Genomic DNA, 16531 nt, shown 5'->3' on the forward strand with positions numbered 1-16531 from the left:
ATTGCATTCACTAAATTAAGATAATTATTATTAATTTTGAATACTTTTTGTTAAAATTTTGTGACCGCCACTGCCTCAACACCTTACATTATAGTAGTAGTTAGATTCACACCTATTCGTTTATGAGATGCGAATGGATCAGATCAAATTGACTATTGCTATTTTCATATGTTTTATCATATTTTGTAGCGAATTTGGATGAGAGCGAATAATGGTCGGGTGCGGATTTTTAGTCAAATGCAAATTATATCGGATTACGGATATGGAGCGGAGTTCAGTCAGACACAGATGTAAAGGACATAATAAAAAAAAATATACACAGTAAATTACAAGTACGTGTTCCTTTATGAAAAAAAAAATGTTAGCAAAAAGCGTGTAATTCTAGACTATGGCTAAACATGCACACTTTCTCACTACAAAGTAAGTTGTGTGTTCGTAGCATACATAGTTCAGCCGATGGACTAACTATATTATCTAAATATTTTGGGTTGAACTAATTTTAGCAAATCCGTTTTGATGTTCTCGGGTAATCCGTAAATATATGGCAGATAATTCATATCTGTCGGATATTATCAATACCATATTCGCTACCGTATCCGTTGGATATTCATTTGACCTATATTCATGTACGTCGGACTCTTATGTGCATACCATATCCTTAAAAACAGATGTGAATTATAAATTATCTGCACCATTTACACCCCTATTTATGACCATAAGAACGAACATTTTACAACACTAGAGTTTTTTTTTTGCGGATTACAACGCTAGAGTTGTGCGGCCAATTTAATTTGATTAAATTTGCTTAAAACAAATCCAAGGAGTTGAGAAACTCGAGTTAGCGAAAGTTGAAATCCATTGCTATTTTTTTAACCAAGGTAAAAGTTTTGTCTTATTCATAAATTAAGAAGAGAGTGTCCAGTTTGTAGGAAAAAATCTGGCGAAAACCTACAACAACAACAACGCCACCCACAACCACGTCCACACTCACAACCAAACTAACAAAGATCCAAACAATAGGGCTGCACCTACTGTTGGGCATGGGGAGCCCGGCCCGGACGGCCCGGCCCGACTCAGCCTGAAAATCTCGCTCTGGGCTGGGTCGAGCTTGTACTTCGGGTCGGGCTTGGGCTTTCTTTTTTGCGCATTTTAGCATGGTCGGGCTAGGCTTCTCGGTTTGGGCCAGGCTTTTTGCTCATTCGGGTTGGGCTCGGACCGGAATTACAGGCCCGACAGTTGGGCCATGCCAGGCTCGAGCCTAACTTTTTACCATGGGCTTTTTAGGCCCGGCCCGGCCCGGCCCGAACTTTTCCCGGGTGTAGCCGCACCCACACTAACCAACACAAAGGACAGCATGATGACACCAAACAAACTCCAAGTACAACGCTCCAACGCGCCGACAAAGACATGCCATGATAATAGGGGCACCCATCAATCAACTTCGGATGTAGGGTAGGTAGCAGTCATGGTGGCGAGAAAATCGTAAACCTCTCGAGTGACAACACCGCCAGACATTGTTCCCAGCAAATCTGACGTAGCCGCTCCATCATCAATAGGAACGACATACCTCACTTCTTCGATGGATGGAGGCATAACCTCGCCACATCATGTCTTATATCTTTTTACATGTAAGAGCATCTCCACTGGCGGTCTCGATAGCTATTTGGGGACCGGCGCGGTTTTTTGGCTCACACCGACGCGCCCCAAAAAGCGTCGGCGCGGTTTTGAGCCCAATAAAAGCATCGGCAGCCCCGTGTCGGCCCATCGTCAAGGGCGCAAATCGGGCGCGCCGGTGCCAAGCGCCACGACGGTTTTCGTGAGTGCGGTTGGCTTGGCAGTGAGAGGAGGCGACGGGTCACATTAAAAACGACGTGTATTGGACGGTCGTCGGTGTCAATTGCACCGCTTAGGAACCGAGGCGGTGGCGAGGACGGCGGTTTCGACGAGGAAGCGACTGGCCACGCGACGTCCGCCCACCTTCCCCACGCGTCTTGAATGCACGTCCGCCGCCATCCTTTAAAATCCCACCGACGCGCTACTCTTCTCCCCCACCGTCCAACCCTAGCCACCGCCACCAAGCTCTGAACGCCCACACCACCACAAACCACTCATGGCGCACAATGCCGAGGCCGGGTGCGGCGGCGCGCTCCGGTCGCTTCAGTTGACGTACGACGAGGCTGATGTCCTTTACGGGCAGCGCATCCCGGTGCCGCTACAGCTCAAGCTGCCGCACGGGTGGCACCTCTCCAATGGTGGCTACGCCGTTCCGCCGTCGCCTAGGCCGGAAACGCGCGCCCTCATCATCGAATGGCGGGGGCGCATGACGCCGATGAGGACGACGCCCCCCTCCCCCCCCGGCGGCGACGCGCTGTTCCGGCTGGACACGTCGGAGGGCGCCGGGGACTCCGGTCAGGGCGACCACTGCGCCCTTTCCCAGGCGGAGTGCGGGTCCGGAGGGCTCACCGGCCTGCGCAACCGTGCCCTCCACGTGGACTCCTTCCGGAGCAGCTCTGCCGCTGCGGCCTGCAGCTCCGCCTCCTGCTAGAGCGCGGCCCGGCGCTCCTCCTCCGCCCAGAGCGCGGCCCGGCGCTCCATCTCCTGCCGGAGCGCCGCCTCGCGCGTGGCCTCCTCCTCCTGGAGAGCCATCTCGAGGAAGGCCCACGCCTCCGCCTGGGCGTCCTCCTGGGCCTTCCTGGCCATCTCCTCCAGCGCGGAGGTGCGCAGCGTCTCCGCGAGGTGCGGCCATTTGGCCAGCTCCTCGAGGTCGCGCTGCTCCAAGGACGCCGCGAGCGCCGCCTGCGGCTCGGGGTCGTCCTCCTCCTGGGGCTCGGGCTTCGGCTGGGGCTGGGGCTGGGGTTGGGCCTGTGTCGCCGACGCGGCCTCGTCGATGTAGAGGCCGCCGGGGCGGCGGCCAGCCCGCCTTGCAGGCGTGCGCGGCTGCGCGCGAGGCCGCGCCGGCGCGCGTCGTGCTCCACCTCGAACCACAAGTCCCAGTTGGGACTTGTGTCGCCGTACGCGGGGTGCTCCCGGAGGTCCGCCGGCAGCTGCACGCGACGCCTCCGGATCTCCGCTATGCGGGCGCGGCCGGAGCCCGGGATGGGCGGCACCGGAACCCGATCTGGGCTCAGGTGCTAGCCGTGGGGGAGGTGCACGTCCCCTACGGAATTGGGACGCCGGCGTCCCAGAACATCTGCGCCACCTCTACGGTGACGTAAATCCGGTCGCAGCTGGGAGGAGCCGGCGGCCCCATGTCGAACGCCGCCGGCGCGATTCGCCGGCTGCTGCCGGCCTCGTGGTCGTTCGCGGACGGGAGAAACTCCCGCTTCGGGGCCATGGCGGCGCAGAAGCTCGCGGTCGCTCGTGCGTGTGGTCGGAGTGGAGAGTGGGGACTGGATAGGGACAGTCCCCCTCCCCCAGTCCACATTTAATAGGACTGGGGCACCGACAGCTGGGCCAGCCACGCGGATCAGGCGAACACGCGAGGACGCCATGTGCCATCCGCGGCCACGCTGAAAGTGCATGGAGCCCCATGTGTGGTTTTGGTAATTAATGACAATCCCTATGGACTAATGTTTGCATTGAGTTATATTTGTAGGAGTTGTCCATAGGCAATGCTTGAACCATATGTTGGCTTCAAGATTGCAATAAGAAGCAAATGAAGAAGATCAAGTGTCAAGTATGTCTTGAAGATGAAGATGAAGTGAGCTCTCAAGGTTAACTTCAAGACATCAACGAAATGAAGTGCAAGTTCAAGATGAGCAAACTTGAAGAGATCATATGCTTGAAGCTTGCCATGAAGAAATGAAGTGCAAGTTCAAGATGAGCCATCTCGAAGAGATCCTTTGCTTGACTCTTGCCATCCATATGGTGATCATGGATATGTGAAGATGCGCCGAAGAAGAAGCTCTCCCATGGTGGATTATGGGTGAGCAATCCATATGGTGATCATGGATATGTGAAGATGCGCCGAAGAAGAAGCTCTCCCATGGTGGATTATGGGGGAGCAATCCACAAGACTTCGTCAAGCAAGCACAATCAAGAAAGGTGTTCCATCTTGTTGAGGTCAAGATCGTCATCATCGAGCTGAAGTGGAATGCGCAAGTATAAGGTTTGCTCTTGATAGGGTTTCTTTCTCACCGGTCTCATAATATAGTTGGAGACCGGTTTATAGTTTAGTTGCCGTACTATCAAGAGGGCTCTCGAGTGAGTAACTCGATCGTATCGTTCGGAGAGAGCTCAAACCTTTGCATCCTTGCATCATCTTTCTTGGTTTTTATTTGGACCTTATCCATGTGATGTTTTAGAGCTTGTGTTTATTCTCATGACAAGCTCTAGTTCATCGAAAGCGGATTTCGCATAGATCACTTGTTGCGTTTTCGAGTTTGGTTCATCATCTTTCTTGGTTTTATTTGGATCTTATCCATGTGATGTTTTAGAGCTTGTGCTTATTCTCATGACAAGCTCTAGTTCATTGAGAATGGTTTTTGCATGGGCAACTTGTTGCATTTTCGAGATTGGAGGTTTTACCGGTATGTCTTTTTTAGATAGGTCAAACCTTTCATCATTTGTTTCTATCCTCCCTTGTTGGACTATGATGGTTTCCTGCATGATCTTGTAGAGCTTGTTCCTAGCTTCAAAATAAGCCCAAGATCATCAAAATCGGAGTCCGGATGCTAAAGTTATGCCCGTTTTAGTTTTGGTGTTTCTGCAGTTTTCTGGGGGCGGATACTCCGGCCCGAATGCCAATTCTGGGCAAATATCCGGCCAAATATCCGGCCCGAGTCCAGGGGCGATTTTCGGGGGGCGGAAATCCGACCCGGGGGCGGATTTTCCGGCCTGGAAGGTCCCAAACGGTCATATTTCATTGGGAGGGGGTATATAAAACCCCTTTCTTCCTCCTTGGGCTGGTTGGTTCACTCTCTCTCCCCTCCATTGTTGTCCTTCAAAGCTTGCCCTAGTTCTTGATTCCTCCCATGATTCTTGCATATTCTTGAGGGAAAAGAGAGAGTAGATCTAGATCTACATCTTCACCAATCAAATCCCTCTCTTTGTGAGGGGAACCCACTAGATCTTGATCTTGGAGGATTTTGTGTTCTCTTTGTTCTTCCTCTCTTATTCCCCCAATAGATTTTGTAGCTTTGTTGGAATTTGAGAGAGAAGGACTTGAGCATCTTTGTGGTGTTCTTGCCATTGCATTTGGTGCATAGGTTTGAGTTCTCCACGGTGATTCGTGGTGGTGAAAGCAAGAAGGTTGTTACTCTTGGGTTCTTGGAACCCTAGACGGATTCTAGGCCTTTGTGGCGATTTGTTGGGAGCCTCCAATTAAGTTGTGGATGTGTGCCCCAATCTTTGTGTAAGGCCCGGTTTCCGCCTCGAAGGAAATCCCTTAGTGGAACCGTGACCTAGGCCTTTGTGGCGAAGGTCACCGGAGATTTAGGTGAGGCGCCTTCGTGACGTTCGGTGTGTGGTGTGAGTACCGCATCTTGGGGTGAGGCCTTTGTGGCGTTGGTGTGCATCGAGCAACCACACCTCAAGGTGAGCCTCTTGTGGCGTTCGGGAGCACTAAGTCACCGCACCTCTCCATCGGAGATTAGCACTCGCAAGAGTGTGAACTTCGGGATAAATCATAGTCTCCCGCGTGCCTCGGTTATCTCTATACCCGAGCTCTTTACTTATGCACTTTACCTTGTGATAGCCATCGTGCTTGAAGTTATATATATCTTGCTATCACATACTTGCTTGCATTGCTTAGAATAAGTTGTTGGTGCACATAGGTGAACCATAGTATATAGGCTTTGGACTTGACAAAGTAAACGCTAGTTTTATTACGCATTTATTAAGCCTATCTCGTAAAGTTTTAAATCGCCTATTCCCCCCCCCCCTAGGCGACATCCGTGTCTTTTCACACGCAAACCTGGCCCAGATTTGAACCGGGTTTGTGTCGTTCTGGACGGCGCGGCCATCCGCATTTGCGGTGCGTCTCCGCGTTGGACCGCGTTTTTGTCCGGCTAGACCCATCTTGAGCGCGGGCACATGGGATGGATCAGCCCGTTGGAGATGCCCTGAGAACCGTTTCGCCGAGTCAGGTCTGTTCTTGTCCGTATATGTGCGTCAGCGTTCGTTAGGATCAGCACGCCACGGCGAGGAGTCATCGACCTGACACTGGGCCCTCTCCGTCCCAATCACCACCGCTGTTGCAGGCGTGGAGAATTCGAGAACCGCCGAACACATTCTCCTCTGATGGAGCCCCTCGCCTTGCCTGGGATGTACGACTTCTCGTTGCAAGGCCAGTTTTGCACTGTTGCGGCTGTTGGATTCGGAAACAGAAAGAGAAACTGTTCTCTGCGGTGGCTGAGGCAGGAAGGGTCTATCGGTTGCTCACGAAGCATTTTTTCCTATATCTAGGAAGAAGAAAATGGCTCGTTTGGTTGGCCACGGAAAAATAATTTCCTACATAACATGGGTTTTAAAGCAACAAAAACGTGTTAAAGAGGCACGCTTGTTCTCAGCAGGACAGGCGCTGGCTAGCGTGAAAGTGGAGCCCTCTTCGCTCGAAGCATGCGAGCATATTAACTTACCTCTAATTTAGATTATTTTAATTCTCCTTGATCTATAAAACAATGTTTCGATTCGACATAAACTCTGCACGAAAAAGATGCCTCTTCATGCTGCGAATCCATTTCGTATGAGTAGTTTATTCGAGCTTTTAAATATCTATTTTATGTTTCCTTTGAAGCTTTTTAGACGAAATATCTATTTCATACTTCCTTTGAAGCTTTTAACACGAACTTTGTCAAATTTAGCGCACACATATGACCATTTAAAATTTTCTTCGAGGTGTAGCTTCACCTCACCATTTCTCACAACTTTCGTGTTCAATTTTTTTGATTTTGACATTCATAAATGAGTAGATCTACAAGTTCATATAATGCACTAGAGAGATGTAGATGTACCCGTCTACTAATGGTAAAATAAAAAACTTTGAAAATGAAAGTTATATGAAATGGTGAGGTGATTCGTCCAAAAAATGCTCTAAAAGAAACATGAATAGAGTTTTAAACACTGTACGAAACTACAAACCGGTCGCGGGAATGGAATCACAACGGAGCATATTTTTCATGTAGACCTTACCAACTTGATGAATAATTATGCAGAATAGATGGTATTATGATTAAACTAGTAGTTAGGCAGAACACTCGTTAACGTGCAATCTACCAACTACATGGCCTTTCATTTCTCTCACCAAGCTCAAATAGAATTGTTTGCAACCAATCCATAATGCAAAAAACTGATCCAAGCTAAGCTTACATGCATATGGTAGCTAACGAGCAAGTTGCAAGAGAGGGGAAACATCCATGCGATCGCGCCTCGGCCCTTGGCTGCGATGGACATGGGGATCCATGGTCCACGAACAGTGCAATGAACCTGGAACATCCAACGTCATTCAGACCCAACTTCAATCAGATGGAGAAGTTAAGAGAAACCTGAAAGTTCCTCCTATGCTCATGTCAGTCTCTCACCCACCTTCCTGTTTCGTCTAAATCTCACCCCAAATTCCCCCGATCTCATCCCAATTTCTGCAAGAACCCTACGGCCAGAGAACAGCGTGCAGCGAACGAGATCAGTGCAGAGAGAATCAACAGTAAAATCAAGCAATGACCTAGGCTCCGGATCTTGCACTCAGGTTATGTGCATTGAAAAAATATGGCATGAATCAGGTTTCATGAACAGGAGGCTGTAACGCTACATCAGGTCAGAGGCAGGAGTGTCATGTGGCGTAACACGCAGTTACAGGATGAGCATTGCAAAGCTTCAGGAACAAATTTTAATTATTGAACTGAAATGCCGACTGTGGAGTCACATGGCCTCTGGCTTCAGAAACAAACATACTCCTTACTGTTGGGCCTCCGGCACTTTCTTGTCCAGATACCTGTCAAATCCAAACAAAGACATCAACATCAGTTTACCATAGCATACACTTCAGTATAATCCTCATGTTACAACCGATACGAGTTTAATCAATATACTGCAGGGATAATTGCAAAATGGAAGACCATGCATCTGGTAAATGTTTGGTGGTGGCTACTACTAATGACAGGAACCAGGAACTATTGTGCTGCAGACGTCTTACCCCTGAGCCTTAGCGCAGCGAGATAAATGGTAGAGCTGGACGGTTTCATTGGAGGCATGGCACGCCAAAAGCAAGTAGTTTCGGGGCTGTACCATCCATGCAAACCTCATAAAGAGTCCAGAATACACACACATGGCTACATAAAAATAATAGGCGTTATTGATTAAGTTGAGATCAGTTCATCGAACAGGAATTGCGGCTTGTGCGACAGATCTCTGAGTATTTCACCTACCTGCTGTCATATTGCCGGATATCATTTCAGGAGGCTTGTTCAAGTCAACCAAGCCCTGCAACCAAAATAAAATTAGAGGGATAATTCACTATAGTGTTCAGATGATAAATGTTAAGTAAAGTCAAGGTAGAACCTAAGGCGACTATTCAATTACGGAAGCCTATTCCTTACTCCCGGCGAGCATACTCCCACATCTGATCTATCACTTGCACAAATATGTCGCAATCATTTATGTGAATGATGAAGAGTTCCAAGGTGTTTATTTGAAAGATAAACAAATGTATCAGTTCAGTTCATAAACACTGATGCATATTATGCCATGAAATCATCATTAAATAGTTCAGGACAATGGGCTTGCCCTAGATTTCGCAACTTTATTGTCTGTGCAACAATCTGCGAGATATACACTCCCACGGTCCAATGGCATTACATGTTTGCAGTTGGAAACACTAATAATACACTATTAACAAGCAGATTGGAGATTATGATCCAACAAAATCAACTTTGTTATCTACCAATTTAGCGCAGCTCGTCTGCCAAGTTACGCTCCATATGCAATTGTCATCCTGAGGCCGAGATGCTTCTATATCAGGATATAGCATGGAACAACTAACATCTATGAATATAGTTATTAGTACTGTTACAAACAAAATGGAAAATGTTGGTTAATTTAAGTTGAAAGATAACTCGCTCCCAACCGGCTCCAAGGTGGAAGAGAAATTCTATCTGCATATGATACTGACAGAGTATTTAACTAAGCCGAAACAAAGAGCTGTCTGTTTCAACATTTACCATTTGTAGCATCTGTCAAATGTTCCTCAAGCAGAATCATTTGCTTGATACGTTTATATCAAATCCGGAGCAGGGGAGACTCGGACTCCCTCGGCAGAATGCAGCATGATGGTTGGCCTAGATAAACTATAACTGACAATAAGACCGCATAGGGGGGCAGTACTAGAGTCGTCGCAATCAACTAAACTGCACGCGCAGGCTTAGGGAAGAAACCCATATGCAGGATCCAGGGAGTGCGTGCGTACCGCGAGGACGAAGCCCCAGTTTGCGACGGGACCCCAGAAGTGGGTGGTCTTGGGCCCGACGGGGCTGTTCACGAACGCCTTGAACGCCGTCGCCATGCCTGCCCACGCCAAAACCAAATCGAATCAGCCACCAAAATCGATTTCCGCAGCAGCAGCAGTAGGGGATACGGTACGCGGCGGGATCTGATCATCGGATTCACGTGAGCAGATCCGCCCCAGCCTGGAGAGACAAAAGAGTGTGGGAGAGAGCCAAGGGACCTCGAGCGGATGGCTGGACGGCTGCCTGCCGGAGAGGATGGCCGACCAGTTGGCGGGCGACGGCGGAGGCGAGTTCAGGGGGAGGAGAGATGTTTGGTGGCGCAGATGGAGAGTGGGGATTTGGGGAATGTTTCTTTTTTTAGATTCTTTCTTCTGCTTCTTTTTCATCCGACGGCTGAGCATGCAATTATGTCTAGGTGCGCATACATCTGCCCTTCAAAATTTGTGTGTGTATTGATCTTGGCCAAGAATTTTATAGATCTTCGGAATGTCATTTTCCCTTTGCTCCTTCATAATCTGATAAAACTTTGCTGAGCTTGGCCTCGAATTTGATAGGGTTTTAGAATGGCATCTTCCCTTGCTCCTTCTAAGAGCATCGGAACCGAAAAATTCCGGCGAGTTTACGGTCTAGGCCGAAATAGGCCCAGAACAGAGTCCGAACTCGCGGCCTGACCCGTAAACAGAGTTCGGGGCCGAGAAACTCGGCGGCCGCCCCGTATTAAAACGGGTTGCGGAGGGGAGTTCGGTTTCCAAACCCTACTCCCCTCCGCCGCTACCACTCGCTCCTCAGCCACCAGTCTCCTCTCCGTCGAGCAATCTAGCGCGCAGAAGCTTAGCTTCGCCCCAGCTCCGCGACACCATGGCCTCGTGTGGTGGCTCTGTACGGGGCGGCGCGGGATTGGGCGGCGGGGACTCGCCGCCGCGGCCCCCCGTGTTCCGCACGGAGGCGGAACGCCGGAAGTTCAACCGGTCGGAGGGCTCACGCCCCCAGGGAAGCTCGCCAACTACGGCATCAACGACGGCGAGGGCTCCTCGTCCGACGGTTCGAGCCGCCCACCGCGCCTGCATGTGTACGACAGCTCCGACGAGGAGGAGCTCATCCCCGTGCGGGATCCCACGTTCTCCACTGGAGACTACGTGCACAGCTCCGACGAGGAGGACGCCGTGGTCACACAGGTGGCGGCGATCTCGGCGGCGGGGGCCCGCGCTCGCTTCCGCCGGGAGGAGGCTGACGACGTCCGCCAAGTGCGTGAGTACGAGGCGGTGCGCCAGGAGGAGCGTGTCCGCCACATCAAGCTCGAGATAGTCGAGCTTGACTCTGAGTCGTGGAGCTCTTCACAGGCCTCCAGGTCGACGACGTCCTCCACCTCGACGCTCGAGCTCCGCCACCACCGGCACCGCGGCGCGCAGAGGCCAATTGGGCCTCCTTTTGCTCAGAATTAGTCTGTGTGGTTAGGGCTACTAGCTAATTTAGGTTTTCGGTAACGATTATGTAACTTTTGATGCTCAATTGGAGCATCAAACTTCCATCTATATATGATCATTGACGAATTTTCCTGCGACATTTGAATTGCGTGTTTTCAGTTCGTGTTTACGGGTTCTGTTCTGCGCCAGCTGCAAAATTTTCCTCCCTCACGTTTTCAGAAGACTGAATATAGTTTTTTCGGTTCCGAAGTTTTCAGTTACTGTTTACTGAACTTGGCCTCGAATCTGATAGGGTTTTGGAATGTCGTCTTCCTTTGCTCCTTCAAAGTAGAGTTTAAAGAATATTAGAACTTCACACATGGTGACCACAGAGAACTGTTTCGTTCATGTTAACTCTCGAAAACGCTACTATCAACAAATGATATGTTTTTGCAATTGCACGTATAGAACGAAAAAAGCTGGTATTGGCGGGTACAATCAACAGGTAAACAAGGCAATGTAGGCCCAATATGATTATTGAAACATTATTCCATCTCATAACGAATATTTACAGTTCCTCCAGCAACGAGAACAAAATACAACATCAAGATTCAAGAACCTTTGCTGTTATGGCTCGATTTACAAAAACGAAACAAAATTATGAGTAAATGCCGCCCTATACAACGCATATACAACGAGGTGGCTCGGTTTGCAGCACAAGAATTGTCAGTTATTTTTTACCAACATTTGAGTTTGACAAGACCTGGCTGCCAACCCTGCGCATAGATTTTGATTTGAGGGGCTGAAGCCGCTTACTACTTGAGCTTGCGTTGGGACCCTCCAATCGTTTCCGGTACTCTTTCTCAAGCTCCTCGAGATGACTCAACACCTGAAAGTAAGATGTTGGTTGTCAGTACCAATCTTGTACTGCAAATTCAGTCCTCCGATCATCCCCAAATGTACAAGTGTTTACTCTTTGTACCATATCCATATGTGATACACCAACCATGGACCACCAAATAGGGGAGTTCTAAGAAACAAATATAGTCATATAAAGGAGACAATTTTTTACCAAACAAGAGAAAAGATAGTAAGTCGATAAACAGTAATGTTGCCATAATAAGATGAGCAATAAATATAGCACTACAGACAAGAAGATAAACAAGAGAACATATAATTCACAAGACAGTAATATTGCCATAATAAGATGAACAGGAGAAAAAAATACAACTCACAAAACAACGGACATACTAATATAGTAAATAGTATCTCATCTGCTTCAAGAAACAGTTCATCACCTTAAATGAGAAGGCAATCGGCAATAGTTTATCTGGATCAGTTGCATCCTCTGGAAAATTTCTCAAGGAATGTAAAAGTTCCTCAAAAGGCAATTTGACCTGACAGAAGGTAACTTCAGTAATTCTTAAAAATGTCTTTCATGGGAAAGCAATACAAGCACCAAGAAACTTACCAGGTCATCATGGCAGAATCTCAATAGAGCCAGTCCAACTTGGAACACAACCTTAATACCCTGTAATTAGGACGACTCAATAATCAGCAAAAGCAAGTAAATCAGATACAGTCAGGTTTTTTAATACTTGCATCTAGAAGATTGGTATATTGACAAACTTACAAGGATATAGTCATATGAAAGGACCACAAACATACATGTCTTTTGATTTTGAACATAAAAAGAGTATGGAATAAATGGAAACACAATCTCATGTGACTTATTAGAAGAACATTTTAGTAGGACCCCACTGATAAGTGTTAGCTACATTCAATTTTTTGTAACGCGTAAATAAAACTACAGGACATGTTCTCCAGAGCACTTCTCTGCAAGGGAACTTCACAATTATTAAAGGTGGTAACTAATAGATCACAAAACGATTCTGTCTGGATCCTATATTGACACTGCAGTTCATCTGAAAATCAAATTTTAAGGTGCATTTGGTCATCCAAAGCAACCGAAGCCCGAAAAAACTCCACAATTGATATTATTTACCTATATATCTACATCAGACTCCACAGTTAGTGTGTGTTAAAATAGGCGATACTAGAACAAATAATGGTTATACAGGTCCTATAACATGCTTGCAAAATCAGTTAAGCACAGCTCACAACTCATAGGCGATACTAGAACAAATAATGGTTATACAGGTCCTATAACATGCTTGCAAAATCAGTTAAGCACAGCTCACAACTCATAGGCGATACTAGAACAAATAATGGTTATACAGGTCCTATAACATGCTTGCAAAATCAGTTAAGCACAGCTCACAACTCATAAGTGGGATAAACACCAGACAGGAAACAAATATGAAGGGCGAGATTTGTACCTCATAAAGGAAGACATCCCAAACTCTAAGAGTCATAGGAAATGGAAAGGAATATGAGAAAACCGTGATAAACCATTGACTTGCATACATGCTTGGATTTATCATTTCTTCAATAAAATGTTCTCCCAACTTTGGCATGTGCTCTCTAACTAATCTCTCAAACTGAAACAGATATTGTTGCACAAGCGGCAAACCAGGCTGTTCAGGGAGTATAAACATTAACGTTTGTTAAAAAGTGCTCAGAATATACAGATTCCTTCCAAAAAAATCCATAATTTTGCATGTGATTAATTACTCAAAAGAAAGAAAATTATTTCTGAACAAGTGGCAAAACATGTGCCCAGGAGAAAAAACAGTAATTTTGGTTCAATAATTAAGTATATCCAAATGAGAGGAAAAACTATAGTATAAGATGATGATAAGCATGACAAAAACACATCAGAACGAAAAAAAAACTCTCATTCACCACTCTGAAGTAAAGTCATTTGAGTTGTGTGCTCACAGGAAAACAAAAAGCATCAAAGAAGTTTGATCACCTGATACAAGCCTTCCATTGGCGCATGGACAGCTCCTTTTAGCAAAGCTACAATTAACCAAAATGCATCCTCTTCGCTCATATAGAGAAGCAGCAACCCTGCTATAAATCCCATTCCCTGCATCATGATAGCGCAAAAGGAACAGCATGTTAATCCAGAGAATATGTTCATCCCTAGGTAATACGCTAGCGGGGGTGAACACAAACCTGCACATATCCAACGTCCCTATCATAAACAGAGTACGCTTTTAAAACGTTATACAGAGATCTTTGACCTGGGCCATGTCTCTGTTGGAAGAAAACATGAGATGGAAATGTACGCGATATGTCACGAATAATTTCCAATTCTGATGTTGATGTCTCATATATGACCAGAGTCTGTCCAAAGAAAACATAGTTACATACAAAAATCACTCAAGTCTGGAATAAGTACAATAGAGGCGCTTGCACATAGTGCAGCGAAATATGAGCTTCAATAAACATGATCTACAGAAGGTAAAATCCGTATAAATAATCTGCAGAGTTTAGCTAAAACAACATGTATTTATAAGATACACCAAAGGAATTTTAACCAGATCTATAAATAATATGACTTTTCTTTAACCAGAATAATATGAATTTTAACCAGATCTATAAATAATATGCTGGTTAAATAATATGATTTTAACCAGAATTATTTATAAGATACACCAAAATAATATGACTTCTAAAACAACATCTATTTATGAACCGATGGAGTATTTTAAGAAGAATCATAACTTTTCTTATCAGTTACAAAGAACCAGCAATGCCAACATTAACGCCAAATGATTCAACCAAAAGGATGATTATGAGTACCTCGTAAACACCAGGATTCATTAGCAGGAGGTCCCTGCTTCCTGAAATCAACTGCCAAACAAGCCCTCTGAGACAATCAGGAATTCCTTTCCTTATTCTTCTTTTGACCACATGAGGATTCCTTCTACAATATTGCTTCCAGTCGCTACCACCAGCACCTATCATCTTCCTCCACTTTCTTATCCTCCTTTCCTCTCTACAGTAACAAAAAGAATTTCCCATGAGGCAGATTTCTTAGAGAAATGAAAAGTTAACGGCTAATTTAGATAAGCCTGATCCATGCGGCAACATTGTACCAGGGTAAAAACATAAGCCAGGTAGTAAATACGAAGTATACTTTATCATACAAGGAGTCAAATATCTGACAGCCACTCACAAAAATTGCTAAGAAGGCCCATGCATAAGTAAGCATATAAATTTAGCATGCGTCAACTACCAGAAACAGATATGGTTAATGTCACAAGAAACATAGAACCAAGCGTCACTAGGTTGGCTAGTGGCATAAGAGTGCACACCCAGTCCAGAGTTTCGGACCTTGCCTACCCTGTAGATCTATTTTTTAAAATGTTAAGCCACATAGAAACGAACTACAGTAACATATTCATAGAAATAGACAAGGTAATTGATAAAGAAGATTTACTGCCTCCGGCTTAACTAGTCAAACATATAAGGGCTATAAGTATAACAAGAGACCCCCAGGAATACCTTCCGCGTTCATGTGTGGATCTGCTTTTCAGAACTCCCTCCTGAGAGTTACTTTGTTCTGTCTTTATAAAGCCAAATCTGTCCACGGACCGAGAAGAATCTGGTCCAGATTCTATGTCATTGACTTCTTTCTTCTTGTCCATTTCAGTGAGTACTTGATGATACCTTCACTATATAGCAAGTAAGATACCCGTCATTTATTTTGAAAATAACTGTATGTTACTATAAAGTTGCCTGTCCTATGAATTTGAGTAAACTTGTGTCTGCAAATAGTATGGACTAAATGCAGCTAGCGGATGACATCAATTCAGATTACTACATTGTTTCTCGTTGTAAAAAATAATGATGAAGAAACATCAGATGTACAATGGATACGCATGTCCTCCTTTGCAATGCTGCAACAGATTAGAGGTTAAACTAAACAAGGGATGTGTCCTACTAATCACTGCCTGAACAAAAAATCAAATACTCGTAGCAAATAATACTTTAACTACAATCAATATCATCATTCCACCAGGTATGAGTGGGGCATGGGGTCAGCTGAACCCTCAAAACCTTGAGAATGAGCATGCTGATATAAGCGGTGTGAGTTGATGGTAACAGATTGGGCACCCAAATGCAATGTGCATCCTACGAATGGATATGGGGTCAACTGGGATCGAACAACAAGCAATGGAATAAATTGATATAGTGCAGTTCCAATCCGGGGTTGCTCATAAATGGAATACTAGAACGAAACTCGATCTTAAAAACAACATTCTAGGCGAACTCCCTACCTTCGGTGGAAGGATCGGGAGCAGGAGACCTTGTAGGAGACAGGCGGGGAGGTGATGGAGGCCTCTGAATCACACGGGGCACGTGAATCAGGAATCAGAAGAAGGAAAACGAACCATCTACTTGCTGCGCTACCAGCCCCCGCCCGCGTCGATTGTTTCTTGTCCGGCGACCGGAGCTGCCCGGCGGGGGGTTAGGGTGAGGGTGAGACGGGAACCCCGAATAGAGAGGGAGGCGGGGTGGGCGGTTAGCGGCAGTGGCGGCGTTGGGGCCGCAGGCTGTGGTTCCGGAGGAGGGGGCCGGCCGTGGTGGACGCCACGGGCAGCTGTCGGGGGAGGTTGGTGGAGCCGGTTGCGGGGAAGAAGAAGCAATTTGTTTTAAGAGGTTCCAGCCTGATTTTAGTTAGAGCATCTCCACTCGTCCCCCCGACGAGGCCCCGGCGAGCGTTTTTTCCATCCGGACGGCGTAATCGCGCCCCCGGTTCCTCGTTTTCGTCCG

General features: G+C 46.6%; 2 protein-coding genes across 3 annotated transcripts; both read right to left on the reverse strand.

Annotated features, from left to right (window-relative positions):
* Positions 1–7668: 7668 nt before the first annotated feature.
* Positions 7669–9782, reverse strand: LOC124675835 (mitochondrial pyruvate carrier 1-like). The gene is made up of 5 exons (XM_047211908.1): positions 9659–9782; positions 9401–9498; positions 8364–8418; positions 8132–8267; positions 7669–7930 (listed from the first exon to the last, which is right to left on the reverse strand). The coding sequence occupies exons 2-5, from the start codon at positions 9494–9496 to the stop codon at positions 7894–7896; spliced, it is 324 nt and encodes a 107-aa protein (XP_047067864.1). The 5' UTR covers positions 9497–9498; positions 9659–9782; the 3' UTR covers positions 7669–7893.
* Positions 9783–11341: 1559 nt separating this feature from the next.
* LOC124675402 (EVI5-like protein) lies at positions 11342–16159 on the reverse strand. Of its 2 annotated transcripts, XM_047211476.1 has the most exons (10): positions 16036–16159; positions 15260–15429; positions 14555–14750; positions 13925–14095; positions 13719–13835; positions 13183–13380; positions 12315–12374; positions 12142–12240; positions 11826–11873; positions 11342–11732 (listed from the first exon to the last, which is right to left on the reverse strand). In XM_047211476.1, exons 2-10 carry the CDS (start codon positions 15400–15402, stop codon positions 11574–11576), a joined length of 1191 nt encoding a protein of 396 aa, XP_047067432.1. In that variant the 5' UTR covers positions 15403–15429; positions 16036–16159; the 3' UTR covers positions 11342–11573. The 2 variants fall into 2 exon arrangements, with proteins under 2 accessions (XP_047067432.1, XP_047067433.1); XM_047211477.1 differs by lacking the exon at positions 11826–11873 and having other exon boundaries at positions 15260–15430; positions 16036–16099.
* Positions 16160–16531: the final 372 nt, after the last annotated feature.

Source organism: Lolium rigidum, chromosome 7 (genome assembly GCF_022539505.1).
Source record: "Lolium rigidum isolate FL_2022 chromosome 7, APGP_CSIRO_Lrig_0.1, whole genome shotgun sequence".
NCBI classification, from domain to species: Eukaryota; Viridiplantae; Streptophyta; class Magnoliopsida; order Poales; family Poaceae; genus Lolium; species Lolium rigidum.

Excerpts from the sequence above, each read along its gene's own strand:
- LOC124675402 (XM_047211476.1), bottom strand. The coding sequence starts at position 15,402 with ATGGACAAGAAGAAAGAAGTCAATGACATAGAATCTGGACCAGATTCT. Across the intron at positions 14,751-15,259 it reads TCCACACATGAACGCGGAAG|AGAGGAAAGGAGGATAAGAA; the intron begins GTATTCCTGGGG and ends TTGTTACTGTAG. Across the intron at positions 12,241-12,314 it reads GATTCTGCCATGATGACCTG|GTCAAATTGCCTTTTGAGGA; the intron begins GTAAGTTTCTTG and ends ACCTTCTGTCAG.
- LOC124675835 (XM_047211908.1), bottom strand. The coding sequence starts at position 9,496 with ATGGCGACGGCGTTCAAGGCGTTCGTGAACAGCCCCGTCGGGCCCAAG. Across the intron at positions 8,419-9,400 it reads ACTGGGGCTTCGTCCTCGCG|GGCTTGGTTGACTTGAACAA; the intron begins GTACGCACGCAC and ends TTTTGGTTGCAG. Across the intron at positions 8,268-8,363 it reads ATCCGGCAATATGACAGCAG|CCATGTGTGTGTATTCTGGA; the intron begins GTAGGTGAAATA and ends ATTTTTATGTAG.